General features: G+C 44.6%; 1 protein-coding gene across 1 annotated transcript in view; it reads left to right on the top strand.

The window, feature by feature from the left end:
* LOC115147200 (syntaxin-8) overlaps positions 1–16,466 on the top strand; it is a 44,161-nt gene that overhangs the window by 10,594 nt on the left and 17,101 nt on the right. The window contains exon 6 of the mRNA XM_029689281.1: positions 2,313–2,405. Coding sequence (XP_029545141.1) covers positions 2,313–2,405 — 93 coding nt within the window. The remainder of the gene's footprint in view (positions 1–2,312; positions 2,406–16,466) is intronic.

The raw sequence follows: 16,466 nt of genomic DNA on the forward strand, positions 1-16,466 counted from the left end.
TGCCCCCTAGTGTTGCTCCCCAATGCTGAACCCCAATTCACCAAATGATTGCCCTGTGAAATCACAGTGCACAAAATTGCTCCCTCTCTAACAATGGGTCATTAATGAAGAATTTGGGCATGTCTTTATAGTTTTACCATCTCACCGATTCTACATTTGACACATTTTTGTGTGGATGCGTGATGTGCTCTAGAGTATTTGTCTGTGAGTTGAATGGGGTTTTCCTAATTGTGGGTTGTTTATTGATGAACTGTATAATGCAGGAATCATGAACTAGATTCACCTATGGGCCATTTTTTTTCTTCTTGGGGGGATGGTCAGGGGGACGGAACGCAATTGCAAATCATTTGTAGACTGCAAAATGACAGCAAGAAGACAAAACAGATATATTTCACTAAAACATCATATTTTCAAACATTGCTTACATTTGTATACGATCACATATCTCTCTCTATAATGCATGTGAATACTTTGGAACAGATTTCCAAAATGAAAATCCCTTAGAGCTGATTTGGGGGTGTTTTTACTGTCTTATAAATACAAATATATACAGTGCCTTTAGAAAGTATTCACACCCCTTGACTTTTTCCACATTTTGACGTGTTACAAGGCGGGATTAAAATGGTTTTAAGTGTCATTTTTTTTTGTCAATGATCTACACAAAATACTCTGTCAAAGTGGAAAAAGATTCTAACATTTGCAAAATAAATATGAAAAATAAAACATGAATCTATCTTGATTACATAAGTATTCATCAATACATGTTACAATCACCTTTGGCAGCAATTACAGCTGTGAGTATTTCTGGGTAAGCCTTTCACACCTGGATTGTAAAATAATTGCACATTATTCTTTTTAAAATTGTTCAAGCTCTGTCAAGTTGGTTCAAGTAGATTTAAGTCAAAACTGTAACTTGGCCACTCAGGAACATTCAATGCCGTCTTGGTAAGTAACTCCAGTGTATATTTGGCCTTGTGTTTTAGGCTATTGCCTTGCTGAAACGTGAATTTCTCTCCCTGTGTCTGAACCTGGTTTTCCTCTAGGATTTTACCTGTGCTTAGCTCTATTCTGTTTATTTTTATCCTAAAACAATCTGTAGACCATGCTGATGACAAGTATACCCATTACATGATACAGCAACCACTATGCTTGAAAATATGAATAGTTGTACTCATTGATGCATTGTTTTATTTCCCCCAAACATAATTATTTGTATTCAGGACATAAAGTTCATTTCTTTGAATTTGTTTTGCAGTTTTACTTTAGTGCCTTGTTGCAAACAGGATGCATGTTTTGGAATATTTATATTCTGTACAGGCTTCTTTCTTTTCACAGTATTATGAAGTAACTACAATGTTGTTGATCCATCCTCAGTTTTCTATCACAGCCATTAAACTCTGGAACTGTTTTAAAGTCACCTCATGGTGAAATCCTGGAGCGGTTTCCTTCCTCTCCGGCAACTGAGTTAGGAAGGACGCCTGTATGTTTGTAGTGACTGGGTGTATTGATACACCATCCAAAGTGTAATTAATAACTTCACCATGCTCAAAGGGATATTCAATGTCTGTTTTTTTATTTACTTTACATTTTTTATAGGTGCCCTTTGCAAGGCATTGGAAAACCTCCCTGATCTTTGTGGTTGAATCTGTGTTTGAAATTCACTGCTTGACTGAGGGACCTTACAGATAATTGTATGTGTGGGGTACAGAGATGAGGTAATCATTCAAATATCATGTTAAAAACTATTTTGCACACAGAGTGAGTCCAAGAAACTTACTATGTGACTTGTTAAGCACATTTTTACTCCTGAAGTTATTTAGGCTTGCCATAACAAATGTGTTGAATTCTTGACTCAAGACATTTTAGTTATCATTTTTAATTAATTTGTTAACATAACATGTATTTTAAAAATGGGTATTGTGTGTAGGCCAGTGCCCTACAAATCTAAATGTAATCCATTTTAAATTCAGGCTGTAACACAACAAAATGTGGAATAAGTCAAGGGGTTTAAATACTTTATGAAGGCACTGTAGATATATACTTTTGAGGAAACAAATGTGTAGTTAAGCAGGTTGTCATCATAGTATCAACGCTTACCCTTGCAGGATTTACTATTTTTTTGCTCAGAAAAGTTGGAGGGACAAATAAAATCCCCCTTGGGCCAAATTCGGCCCATGGACCGCCAGTTGGGGAACCCTGCTATAATGTATAGGTCTCTCTCTTATGGAGCCTCTCTCTATTTCTGTCTGTCTCTCTATCATGCTGAACAGGGCTGAGTTAACCCCTTTGTCTCTCTCCCTCTCTCTGAACAGTTCAGGATGCTGGGTTGGACGCGTTAGCTGCCGTCATCAGCCGACAGAAGGTGATGGGTCAGGATATAGGCAACGAGCTGGACGAGCAGAATGGTAAGGAGGTGTCTGTCTGTCTGTCTGTCTGTCTGTCTGTCTGTCTGTCTGTCTGTCTGTCTGTCTGTCTGTCTGTCTGTCTTACATCTGCTATTGCTTCTGCGACCTACTCTGCGTCAATCAGATAAGTCCACCCTACCTTTCACCCCTACAGTAAGACCCAAGCTCTTTATTATATTGTGTGTGTCTCCCTAACAAGGGGAGGGTGTATATAGTTCATGCATAGTTCTACCAGCCACACACCAGACCAGCCACACCCTACTCCAAACCACTGTGTGAAATCAATCAGTCATGGAATAGGGGTCAGTACCCTTTACAGGTGTTCCATGCCACCTTGGTCACAGAATTAAAGAAAGTGTTCATCCCAAATGGTACCCTATTCCCTACATAGTGCACTACTATTGACCAGATCCTGGTCAAAAATTGTCCACTATATAGGGAATAGGGTGCCAATTGGGACGTAGACGATGCATCTTTATTGTTAAAGTGACCTCACGGTGAGCTCTCAGAAAACGTCCAGCCGTCCTTCGGGAAGAGCTCTGCTGGTGGTGGATCTGTGACTGTGTCAGGCTATATAGTCTGGTTAGGAGGAATGTGAGCTCCTGACGCACTGTTTTAATGCGTTTGCGGAGAGAGACAAGTGCTGTCCTGGAATCAGATCCGCTTTGAGGTAATGGCTGTGTTGCTGTAAATAGCTCTGTCATAGGAGGCAGACGGCACTTGAGAAAAGGTTGTAGGATGCCAGATAGTCATCATCCGCCTCGCAGGACCATTAGATCTCATTGTTTCCTCAACTGTACACTCTACATCTTAACTATACATTTCTTAGTTGTATCCACAAGAGACTCCAGTTTTGCCTGATTATTCATTTTAAAGGTCCAATGCAGCCGTTTTTGTCTCAATATCCAATCATTTCTGGGTAACATTTAAGTACCTTTCAATAAAAAAAATCTAAAATAAACAAAAATACCTTTTGTAGCAAAGAACAATTTCTTAAGCAACAATTTTGCTAGGACTGTCTGGGAGTGGTCTGAGTGGGGAGGGGAAAACTGAAAACTTGCTGTTATTGGCAGAGAGGTTTAGGAATCTGTCTATTAACTAATTTACAACCTGGTGATGTCACCAGGCAGTCCAAACAGGAAGACATTTCAGGCTGCCTTTTCAAACAGCTCTTACACTAAAAGGGCATTATCATAATTTTCACAGTGTTATTCCAACCTAGTGTGGAAATATATATGAAACACAGGAAATTTAGTTTTTTAACTGCACCGGGCCTTTAAAAAAAAAACGATCACTTGCCACTTTTGGCCTTTGTCTCTTTTCAAAGCGATGTTTTCTGAGAACAGAATATGTTAGGGCCCTCTTGACATGTGGAGGACACTCAAAGCCCATAGGAGGCAGAGGAAGATCGAGAAGGACTTCTAACAGGCTTGGTTTCACTGTATATTGACTGTAGAGCGTATAGAGTGAATGGGCTTAGTGGTCTGATAGAGGAACGTTACACGGAGTTCATTAGTTCCTGCTTGCTGTTCTTGGCATGTCCCGGGCGCACCACAACGCCACAACCCCGTGGGCCTGACAATTAGTGGGCCGTTGGACTAAATGGTGCTTTTCTTTCTCCCGCCATGAGCACAATGTGATGACATGATTGATGTTCTCTCCCTAAAGAGCCCAGACCCCTTCCTCTGGGACATTGTAAATGTAGGCTATATCCCAATAATGTTAAACAGCTTCTTAGTTATCTTGTTAGTCCTAACGGAGAGGATCGGATGAAGCCATAGCCCCAAAATCACACCACTTTGTTTATATTCTTCAGCCGTTTTGATGGACACCTAATCATATTCAATGCATATTTCAATTTATTTATAGTGTGTTTATTTTAGACGGCCAGTTCCAAGTTAGGTCAGATTACTTTGTATGGTCCTTTTCTGAGGCTGTACTGAAACAGATCCCGCAGGGATGCGTAATCGAATGACCTTTGAGATGGAAACAAAAATGAGTTTCCCTTCTACTGCTGGGAACAAACAAGTAGACGTTTGGCCTGCGATCCTCCCCGAGTCAGAGAGAGGGTAGCTACGGCTTGATTGTTTCAGCCTGCTCTCCTCTTACCTTATTGAGCTAGAGAAGGATCATTGGTTCCCCTTTAATCCTCAGAGTCCGAACCGACGTGTTATTCTCTTTTCGCGTTTCTTTTAAAGTGCATGGCGTCAGTGTTTCCAATAACAAAAGACCTCGGAGCGGCAAAACGTCCGTCGCGACGCCTGTAAGTTTAACTGAGAGTCCGGACCCGATGCCCCAGCAGCAAGCGAGCGGAGCAGGCGATTGAACACTTCAGCCCTGATACAAAGTGGCTTTGATATTTTAGCTAGGCAGTCCACATTCCCCTAAAGTGCACTTTGTCCAAAGATTTTGATAAACGGCTCTCTCTTTCACGCTTTCCATATTTTTGATCACGACCGAATGCATCTCCAAACGCAGCCTAGTCCCCTGTGTATGTTCGAACCTCTAACCAGGTCCGCCTGGTTGAAATTGAAACCAAACCCGGCAAATAAGAGTGTTAGGAGGCCAGCCTGGTCTCACGGACCGGCCCACCTGTATGCCTGTCCCCGGGGGTATTACATAGAGGTGATAAACGGGGGGGTCCAATAGTGGATCAGTCCAACATCTTGCAGTCTCCACCGGCTTCCCATCTGAATTTACAGTGGGGCTCAGAGTTCACGAGACCAACTGACTATTACTCACCCGGTCTCTCACACAGGCCCTCAGGGCTCTGGAGCCTACAGGCTTCCCTCGCTTTCTCTCTTCCTCCCCTCTTTACCTCTGCCCTTCTCTTCTCCCTTCTCTGTATTTTCTCTCCTTACGCCTCGCAGTGTCGTTGCATTTTGGTACACTAGAAGTACATTCTTTTCCAACGGAGCGCTTCGCTTGCCTTGCAGCATTGCGTTGCGGAGGCAGTTGCAGTGCGTTCTGTGTGGCTTTATACGTTGGATTTATTGAACGTATGCGTCAATCTGTGTGCGTAGACGGCTTGGCAGAAATGGTAGCAGAAGGTGAATGTTGAACTTTTGTTGCACACATATCCCGATGATGCATCGTACCATTTTGCGCAGTGACGCTATGGGTGTGATCGAGGCATTAACCTCTCTTTTACCCTCTCTTTCCTCTTTCTTTCTCTCTCTCTCGCTCTACTTTTCCCTCTGCCTCCTCTCTACCTCCTCTGCCTCGTCCACCTCTACCTCCTCTCTCCTCTGCCTCCTCCCATCTTCCCTGTCTCTGTTCCCCTACCCTCTCCCTCCTCTCTCCACCTCCTCTGCCTCGTCCACCTCTACCTCCTCTCTCCTCTGCCTCCTCCCATCTTCCCTGTCTCTGTTCCCCTACCCTCTCCCTCCTCTCTCCACCTCCTCTGCCTCGTCCACCTCTACCTCCTCTCTCCTCTGCCTCCTCCCATCTTCCCTGTCTCTGTTCCCCTACCCTCTCCCTCCTCTCTCCACCTCCTCTTTCTCCACTCCTTCTTCTCTCTCTCCTCTCTGTGAGTTATGGCTGAGATGTCATGGTCCCAGAAGAGGTGTGGGACAGGTGGAAAAAGGAGGATATATCACACAGCGTGGTGAGCAGGGGAGGCCAGGGAAGGACTTCAAACAGCCAGGCATACTGATTGCTGTTGGCCTGGGAGTTCCCATGCTTGATTTAGGGGCGGGACGGTCCGCATAGGGCCCCACAGGCCTTGCAGGGTGCTGGGGGAGAGGAAGCCGTGGCTGCAGGCTGGAGAAACTGGTGGGTGACTTGGATCCACACCAAACCAATCCGTGCCACCCTGAAGACATCATACCAACCAGGTTCTGATGGGCATACTGTATTTGATGGTACAATTAATTAAGAATGTGTTTAAAGACCTTTTAAAAAGGTCTTTAAGCTATAGGGCTATATACCTAAATGCATGATGGAAGCACGCACACACTCAGGGCACACACACACACACACACACACACACACACACACACACAACCTCATTTACCTAACAGAACAGTTAATCCTTTATATGCGCTTATATGAGGCACAGAGGTTCGGTTAATGTTTTCTGCATACTTCATGAGAATAGGCGTTTGGAATGTTTTTCTTGCCGAGTTGACCCGTATTATTGCTTCGTACAGCTTTGTAGGTGCTGCATTTCTTACTTGTATTAAATGACAAAATCGACAACGTAAAAAGTAACAGGCTAGCATAATGCTTTTGGAGAGGCAGGGAAAATTGATTTCATTTAAAAAGCCTAGACTCTGACAGTTTGAGTGTTCCCTTTCTTTGTCTTTTTAGGGGTTCTGTTTTTCTTCTGATCTCAGTCCTGTTGCAGTGTTTCCCTGTAAATAGATTAAGCTCTGTGCTCGGAGCTAGCCTCTGACCTGAGTGCAGTGGAGGTTGCAGTCGGCTCCTTTTTGGGAGAGAGCTTGATGCCAGGGTCATCTGTGAAGGTGACCTGTTATGAGTTTAAGAAATGAACCCGAGGCCCTCGGTTTCTCTTCCAGCCCTGTCTTAAAAAACACAATGAATCTACATTGAATGGTGAGGAAGAGTTGAGCAAGGTAGTAGCAATTTTAATCCCCAGGCTTTGCAGTTGTGAACTGTGAAGACAAGAAAGCCTTTTTCCCATTTGGACAGTAGATTTTTCCCTCTTTTTTTCCCTGTTTCTTCAATACCTATAAAAAGAAAAAGTCAATCTAAGTTTTTGGGTGTGAAGATTATTTATGATGTGTATCATCACCAGGCGTATTCATATTTCCGACATAATGTGGCTGAAATCAACCATATTTTTATTTCCAAATTCAATGTGGCAGAAAATGTCCCTGTGCGTCTCACTAAATGTTCTATATCAACGAAATGAAGGTTTTTGCTGCTAGAATCAACATTGTTTGACTTTATTGGTGTTGATATTTCTCTGATTCGGGTCTGGAACAATGACATCAGCCCGTGTCACAGCGGTCTGTGATTATGAGTGACGGGCAGTCTTGTAAAAGTGGGTCTTTTCGCGGGGCTGAGGAGGGTTCCAGCTTTAGAGACTAGTTTTCCACAATAGACCCTCACTTTGGTTGGAATAACCAGGGAAAGGAGGGTGTGTGGTTAACCGTACGGGCACACACACACACACACCCTTTCATTCCAGGGTTTGTCTATCTTCCCTATTACAAGCCTCATTAGAAAATCCAACGTAGTCGACGTGGGCTGATCAAATGGATGGATGAGTTCATTTATTTTCCACACGCTGTTTGATGCAAAGTTTCCCGCTAAGCCGAGCCCCTTCAAATTCCCCACTCACAAACCTTTCAGAGGAATCAGTCATTGCTGTTTGTTCTATTTCCTTTCCTCTACCTCGTCTCCACTTTAATAAATAGACTGTGGTCCTGCGACGACTCCGCCAAACGTGCTGCTCACCGCTTGCACATCAAATATCCCAGCCGTGACCTCTGTGTACTCCTGCCTGCCTTTTTTTCTGTTTTGCTAATAACACTCTGAGTGGACTTCACAATCGGTGTCCATGTCTTTCTGTTGGACTACTATATTTTTGTACAGAAGTGAGCTCATTCGGAACAGAGAGAGAGAAACAAAACTTCATTTAGATTAAGATCTGCTGGTGGAAGATGACGGAAAGATCCTGAAGGAAGATCTTTTTGAACAGATAATAATACATGTGACCTAAACATCCAGGATTGTTATGTCGGACACTTGCTAAGGTTGTTCGACATGTATCCATTTCTGTATGAGTAAGTGATAACTTATTTATTTTACATTTTTATGACTTGAGCCATATCAGGTCATAATAGGAGTCTATTGTCAGTGTTGAGGACGGGCCTATGGGCTAGCCTGGTCCCAGATCTGTTTGTGCTGTATAGCCAACTCTTATGGTTGTTTGGCATGACAATGACTATACTGTATATAGGACCTGGCAAGATAACCTGGTCACAGATCTGTGTGTCATCTCTAGGCCTCAATAGTAAGCAACAACTACCACCCTCTCTCTTTGTAAAGGACTCTTTATGCTGGGAAAAAAAGGAGATATGTTTCTATGACATAGCCATTAGTCTGTTATTTCCCACTAATAATTACATCATTGATTCGCTGCTGCATCATCAGAGTCGCGGCCGGGGAACTCTAATGAGGTCCAAATAAATAGTGGAACCCGGGAACATTCTGGACTGTTTGTTAGAACTGCTGGAGTGACCTCACCAGCGGGGTGGTCAACCCTGGCTGTGGAGAACAGAGCTCTTGGTCACCCTCTTCAGAGAAACAGTCCCGCGAACAAATAAACGTGCGCTAATGGCGGCGCTCGGTGTTGAGGCGGAGCCGGGTTGCCAGGGCGAAGTCGACGATTGATTTATCGCCCGTCCTCTTTGCTCCAGCTGCGAGCCAAGGGCAGGGTGGTAAGGTAACAACTTAGTAGGGCTTGGGGATGAAGAAGTGGGGGTAGTGTTCGTGTCACGAAAATGGGTGTCGTCATACATGAAGACACGCCCAACTCTTGTCTGGTGTCACTGAGCTTTGAGTAGCAGTTACAGAGAGTGGAAATGACCAACTGACTTGGTGGCTGGAGTTTGACACGACTCTGCCCCACAGAGTTGGAAATAGGGAGGATTCTTCATGTACCAGATAGAAGAAAATACACCTTGTATACCTTCAATCCTAACACCTTAAAACAAGTCTGTTGGTGCTTCATGGACAGTTCTAAGGTTCAGGTTCAGTGTTATGGTGCTTTGGAACGCTGAACGTGTCAAGTGCTACTGCTGGCTGCCGTGTTGTACCCTCTCTCATTGAAGAATAGCCTAATTTGACTTGAGTCACACTACTGTTATTTTCCACAAATCTCTCTCGTCACTGAAGGTGTTCTGTGGAAGCCCTCCTTTCTGTAACAGTCTCAGAGCATGTACATATTTAGTCACTTCCTCTGAGTCGGGTCTTTATAGGTCAGAGTAGGGACACTGATCTAAGGTCAGTTTAACATTTTCTTTCCTTATGATTAAGGTTAGGATTTGGGGAGGGTAAGCTGGTCCTGGATCAGTACATAGGGTCTGCCTCAGCTTGTATAACCGGGTTCATGCCCATTTGGTGACTGTGACACTCTAAACTTCTGACTCAGATGGAAAATATTTCCTGAAAGGCCTGGGAACTTGCCAGAGGTTTGTGGACAGAACTCTGGGCGAGAAGGTGGTGGGCTGCACAGGTCTTTCCATATGCAGTCATTTTAATAGCCTTTGGGGAAAAGGACATTTGAAATGACGTATTCTAAATATCTCACCGCAGTTACGCTTCTCTCCTGCTTCTTTCTCATAGAGATCATCTGACGAATGTGATCAAGTTGTAATTGAGCAAGATCTGGGAACAACCAATCCAGCGGGAGAAGCTGGTTGAAATTACGTCATTATCCAGGATAATGTCTACATTATCTGGGAATGTCTACTGTGCAGACTAGCGCTGCTGCAGGAGTATGAATTCACTGCCCACCCCATTCATAATGACACTGCTCTGTGATCGAGTGACAAATAGCAAAGGCGGGAAAATGCTAGACGGGCCTCCTGTTTGACAAATCCTGACCTGGACACGATCAATCATATGCCATCTCCTTGTCCCACCTGATGGTAGTTGCATCCGTCTCTGTCTGGGGCACAGTGTCACTACGGCAGAGTGGAAGGGGACAAAGTAACAATGAGGCGGTGAAGGGGATTCAGGCAAGGGCAAGCGACCGCATGGTGATGAATGATCTTCTGTTTGCGACCGCTAGCAAATTAGCATGTGGGAACTCAAAGGGTTTCTGGAGAAGGTAGCTTCATCATTCAAACGTCTACTTAAGTTTTCCCTGTGAGATTGATTCACTCTTTTCACTTCTTCGCACAGCTTCATCTTCTTTGACATTCCATTTGCTGGCCTTGCATGTGCCATGTCCCTGATTTTGCAAATGGTTTCACTATTTTCACTTCCCAATGGCTTCTTGTTTGAGGTTCCATTTGCTTGTCTTGCACTGTCTCACAAATGGCTGGTGAGGCATTTGGTCGGTTACTCCTATATATATTTTTCCAGAGGGGGTTTTTGATAAAGATGAGGTGGTCAGGATGGGATCACAAAGACAGTCCAGCTGGAGGAGAGAGCTATGCGGCAAACTGCCGTTCATGTATTAAAGAGAACAATTCAACGCAACAGTCAGGATTGATTAAGTCATATCCTTTTCATGGAAGTCCAAGCTTTGGAACTCAGGAACTTTTTCAGGTTGTGTAGTAGTACCTTAGCTTGGTCCCAGATCTGTTTGTGCCGTCTTACCAACTCCTGCGCAACCACACATGACAGCACAGACAGATCTGGGACCAGGCTAGTGTAGTACTACCTCAACCATCGAGTGATTTAAAGAGATGTTATCCCAATGCATGGATTCCTCTGCCAACGGTGGTTTGTGAAGAAAGGCCACATACCTAAATGAGTGTCTAATGTTTCTTTATGTGGCTGAACTGGAGAATTGCCAGTAGGCTGATTCTCCAGTCACACATTTAACAGCATTATATAGCGACACTGGAGAAAAAGTGGTTATACCTGGCATCGGTCGGGGCTTTCCCATGTGTCATACACGTTGGAATAGTTTGTGTTTTGGTTGACACAGTATTGCCGTTCCTCTCATCTCAGGCACTTCCCATGATTCATATGCAGTTTGGGCTCTGAAACAACAGACCAAGAATACACAGACTATCTCTGTGTAGATCTGTATTGTGGTCGAGGCTAAACAACGTGTTTTCCCTGTGCAAACGGCAGTCTACTGTTAACCGCTTAAATACTGTCGCAGCTCAGAGACCTCGACAAAAGCTTTCGTTTTTGTCTGAGAGCGAGAAAGAGGAGGGAGCAAGAGAGAGAGAATTCTCCGATTTATTGTATTTAAATGTTTGATTTTTACAGATGCCATAAAGCGTGTAGGAGGTATTCCCGCCGTCGGTCTTGCTCGGTGGATCTTGGCTTTCATTAGCTGCTGTACATCTGGAACGAGTGTGGCGCTCCGCTCGTGACAGTCGTTAGCAACACACACACACACTAGCAGCAGAAATGAGACCCACATTAAAAGGCAACAGGCAGGAATTCCCAGATGCCGGAAAAGAGGAGTGGTCTATGGGTGTGCCAACTATGTGACGGAGAGGGCGAGGCCTGGCCCGGAGAGGGACATTTTACACCTCTTCACACATTCTTTGTCATGTTAGGACAACTGTACGGAAAGTAAATGGAATTATTGAGGAAAAGTCCATTCTTTTTTCCAACCCAGTCTTTTTTCTCTCTCTTTTGCACCAATAATGTCAGTGCACTGAGGGCAGTGTGAATGTTATATTGCAGGTTCTGGCACAATCTCAAACATGAGCGATAGTGGCGTATGTGTATAAAAAGCATACTAAACAATCATTTGCAGCGGAATATGAACGAGATGACAGATTAAAAGCGAGCTGTTTTCAAAACACACTGAGGAATGGGAATGCATTGCAATGCGGTTAACCCTAATTGAACTTTAATGATCATTTACCCTTCTAACACAATTAGCTCGATTAGAATGTGGCCTTGTTTAGCTCGCTTCACCACCAGAGAGTGAACAGCCTTGAAAGAAGAGGCGGGATAAAAAAAAACTCTTGTTCATGTATTTCTTTCTTTTCCCATTTTGTTGACCATCTTTTCTCATTGGCTAAGGGATTTCCAGTGCTATAGAGCCCTATGGATCGAATGACCCTGAGTCTGCTTTTAAAGGGAGCGGCAAAGCCTTTCCACGGCTATTTGTGCTTGGAATAGCTGAATAAAAAACTCAACCCAAGACAATTCAACCCTACGTATATTGCCCATTAAGCACAGCATGTGCAATATCACATCCACAGCATCCTCGAATAAACAATTACAAGTGCCAACTTTCCTCCTGACACTTGTCAGCAATTAACAAGACTGATAGCTGACAACTGTCCTCACTGTGGGGATGTTATTGGTCTTAAAGGGATGAGTGTGTTTGATGATTGTCTTTGGATGATTTAAAGGGGATGTGAAGATTAGCCGGCTGCCTCTCCGTCTCATACTCCAGTATAAAGAGTCACTCATCGGGTTACTCATCAACCAGTGGTGTCCGACCACCCGTCCCCACTTTGGCGTGGGTGAAAGTGGAGACTGAGGAAGAAGCTGTCCGGTCCAACACGTTGGTCTGGCGCACTCAACACATACACACACACACCACACCACACACACACACACACACACACACACACACACACACACACACACACACACACACGTTTTCTCTCTGATGGAGACAACTCACCACCCCACAGCAGCAGCCCAGGGCAGGGCGTCAGAGACCGAGGTGTCGCCCGGCTCCAGCTCATCTGCACCTCGTCTTTTTCTCAGCCGGGTCCAGCGAGGCCCCAGATCACCTCCAGATGTCCCCTAGCTCAGAGCCCTGTCCTGGGCCCAGAGAGTCAGTGGGAGAGGCTCCTCGGTCCTCCCCTCACAACAACCACATCCAGATTGCCTGGCAATGACACGCTCATTCGCAAACTATTAATTGTGTATTTTATCCCTTGGAAAACCACAAACTAATAAGCAGTAAAAACTCCATGTAAGGGAAGTAAACTATGATTTCACCAGCAGGCTCATCCCCCCTCTTAACTATTTGATTGTTTTAGAATGAGACAATGCTTGGAAACAAACTTTTGGTTCAAGTCGTTCTCATTACCATGTCTTTGAGTAATCTGCCTCTTTAAAGTGTCTTAGATGACATTAAATGGTCTTAGCTGGCGTTAAGGTTTTAAAATGGCTGCTGTTAGACTGCGCAACACACTCCAGGATTGTACATTTGTCTTGTTCCTTTCCAAACGTCAATCAGATGGTTGAGTCCTGTGGCCTATTAAGGTCATGGAGGGAATATCATGTTGTTCTTGCACTGAGATAAAACATGTTTTGTCACTTCTCCATCACTTAAAGCTTGCATTTTCACAGTTTTGTGTGTTTGCCATAGTGTGGGTTCGACTGAATTTCAGCATCGATCGACCAACCTGTGTTTGACCCAGAACTTCTCTTCAGGTGCCTTGACAGCACCAACCTCACTAGCCCTCCTCAGAAGCTAAGGGGTTAACTATGATTACCGTACCTTTGTTCACATACCCGTGTCACTGCTATTAATTTTCAAGGAGCGTTACCTCACCACAGTGGTATGTGTACAATTTAACGCCAAACTGGCCTTAACGTCTTAATATCGCTCTGTAATATCCCCCAGGAGGGCTTCATCGCAGATTGCTGCATGGGGAAAGGAAAGTGCATTTGCCATGTGGTGAGGTTGCAATTTCAGCTGGCACTTTCCCTTTTGGTGGAAGGCAAAGGATTCCCTGCAATTTAATGTTACTTTGGCTCTGACTCGGCTCTTGCTTGGCTCTGCCGGGCCTAGTTGGCTAACGTGAGTGACAGCGAGAACAAATCTCCCACTCTGTTTACTTAATCGCTAACGACTCCGGTTTGGAAGCCACATCCAACGGTTTGGAACCCGCCGGGATCTCGGTGGAGTAAATGTATTTAAAGTACCGCCCCTTCTTCGCCACCCGTCTGGAGGTAAAGTGGGTCACCCCATATAACGAGTGGAAAGGCTTAGACCTACCCATCACCTCAGTCCAGCAGGTGGTTCCCATTTCGGCAGGGCTAAAGAGCAGAGACCTTCATCTACTCTCCTTTTTAGTAGAGAGAATATTCACCGCTGTCACTTTTTAACATGCCACACATATGGAATATACGGGGCATGTGTTCACACTCAGGTTGTGATTAGTGAATAGGACAGGTTCATATGAGGGTGACAGGGTGGCTGAGGGGAGGCACAAGCTACCTGTAGAGGGCTGGGGTTGGGTAAAAGTCGCACAGTAAAATTGAACTCGGTGTTAAGCATGGGCTTAGAAACACTGTGCAATGGCATTGAAACGAGGCAGCCTAGAGACGGGTCATTTTCCAATGATTTCATCCATAGAGAGAAAGAGGGGGAGTGAGAGAGGGGGGGGGGAGAAGAAGAAGCAGCCAGTTGAACCACACAGCAGGGACTCATTAGAAGTCATTCATCACAGCTGATGCAGAGGAACGGGGAGACGGAGCTAGGGAAAGAGAGGGAGACTTCATGTTTGAATTAGGTAATGCTTCATTAGCGTCTCAAGTCTTTGGTGAGCTTTTGAAGGGAGTCGTTCCATAAGTGAAAATGTGGAGGATGGTGATGATGAGGGGACTCCAGACGCCAGGCTTGTTCACAGTCTCTCGGTGATGGGAACGCATACCTCTTTAGACTATTGAAAACGCTCCGCACACATGTTTTACAGTGGAATTGGTGGGGATGGTTGAATTGTTTACTCATCTCTAAAGACACCTTAATAAGCACATTTTAAATGGCATTTGGTCTAATTGTCAATAAATGTCAGGGGAGTGTCATTGCCAAGTTGTAGCCTACTTATTACGTTTGATTTTAAGTTGGTCCTATCGTACGTTTTGGGGGGCAAGTGTGATTTGCTTCCATGAAGTAATGTATGTATTAGATATTGCATGATATGAAGTCCATCTCATATCGCCGTACTGTAATCCTGAACACTGTAGTCGTGTGAGTCCCCTCTTCTGTTCCAGTCTTTTGCCACAGGTGTCTGACATCACCCGTGAAGATTACTCGTCTGAGTTAACACCATGATATGACCAATGGCGATCATGTCACCCTCAAGCCTGCGCCGAGACAACCGATCACAATCAAAGACCGAAAGAGCAGCTCAAAGGCTTTAACCATAACATGATTATTTGAAACCGCGGCGGATGAGTATCACCTATCTGACTTTGTTTCCACGATAAGGCTTTTGAAATGCTTCAAAAGTGGAAATCCTGTTTCTGTCCACTCTATTTGATCTGTTGTTCTGTGTGTGAAATCCACAAGATAAACACATGGAGTTTGATTAAAGCCATCTTCACGGCTCCCTCCCTGTAATAGTACGGTGAGCTTCGAAAGCAGTTTGGCCTCACAAATGAGCTCTTTTAGCCTCGTTTTGTTGAACGTTGAAGGTTCGCTCTCTGTGTTGTGTCTCTCAGATCGCCTACGCTCGGATGAACAACCAAGTCCTTTTGATCTAGCCAATCATCTTATTTTTCTCGTCTGTTATGGTTTTGGCTTAATACTGTTCCCATTTGATTCTAGGTCGCTGCTGTTCTGTTTTCCAACCAGACTGAGTAAAAAAAAAACACCTGCTCTTTCCATGACATAGACTGACCAGGTGAAAGCTATGATCCCTTATTGATGTCACTTGTTAAATCCACTTTAATCAGTGTAGATGAAGGTGTAGGAGACAGGTTAATGAAGGATTTTTATGCCTTGAGACAATTGAGACACGGATTGGCTGTGTGTGCCATTTAGATGGTGAATGGGCAAGACAAAAGAGGCGCACTGGTTTGTGTCAAGTACTACAACGCTGCTGGGTGTGTATCAACAATGGTCCACCACCCAAAGGACATCCAGCCAAGTTGACACAGCCGTGGGAAGCATTGGAGTCAACATGGGCCAGCGTCCCCTGTAGAACGCTTTCGACACCTTGTAGAGTCCATGCCACGATGAATCGAGGCTGTTCTGAGGGCAAAATATGGTGCAACTCAATATTAGGAAGGTGTTCCTAATGTTTTATACACTCAGTGTATATTATGCTAGGATCCACGACAGCAAAGTGTTTGTTTTAAAAGACACAAAGTGAAATGTTGTGGAAGAGCAAAGGAGACCAACTGTGTTACTGTACCTACCTGTCTGTGTTCTGTTGTCAGGGTGAAGTAGAGTAGACACGAGGTGAAGGATCTAGAATAGTCTTTCTAGGGGGTTCGTGCACTGACTGGCGTTTGGATGGGAGCTGATACTGGCTGGAAGACCGAGTCCAGACAGATACAGATCTCGACATCACAGGGCATGCCGGTGTTTCATCTTACTGCTCCCTCCCTATGGCAGCTTCTGTTTCTATGGCTCTCTGCCAGCCAAGGCCGTATATGAAGGAACATCAGCCTTGTTTGACCTTTCAGTCACAACAT

Source organism: Salmo trutta, chromosome 14 (assembly GCF_901001165.1).
Source record: "Salmo trutta chromosome 14, fSalTru1.1, whole genome shotgun sequence".
Taxonomy (NCBI): Eukaryota; Metazoa; Chordata; class Actinopteri; order Salmoniformes; family Salmonidae; genus Salmo; species Salmo trutta.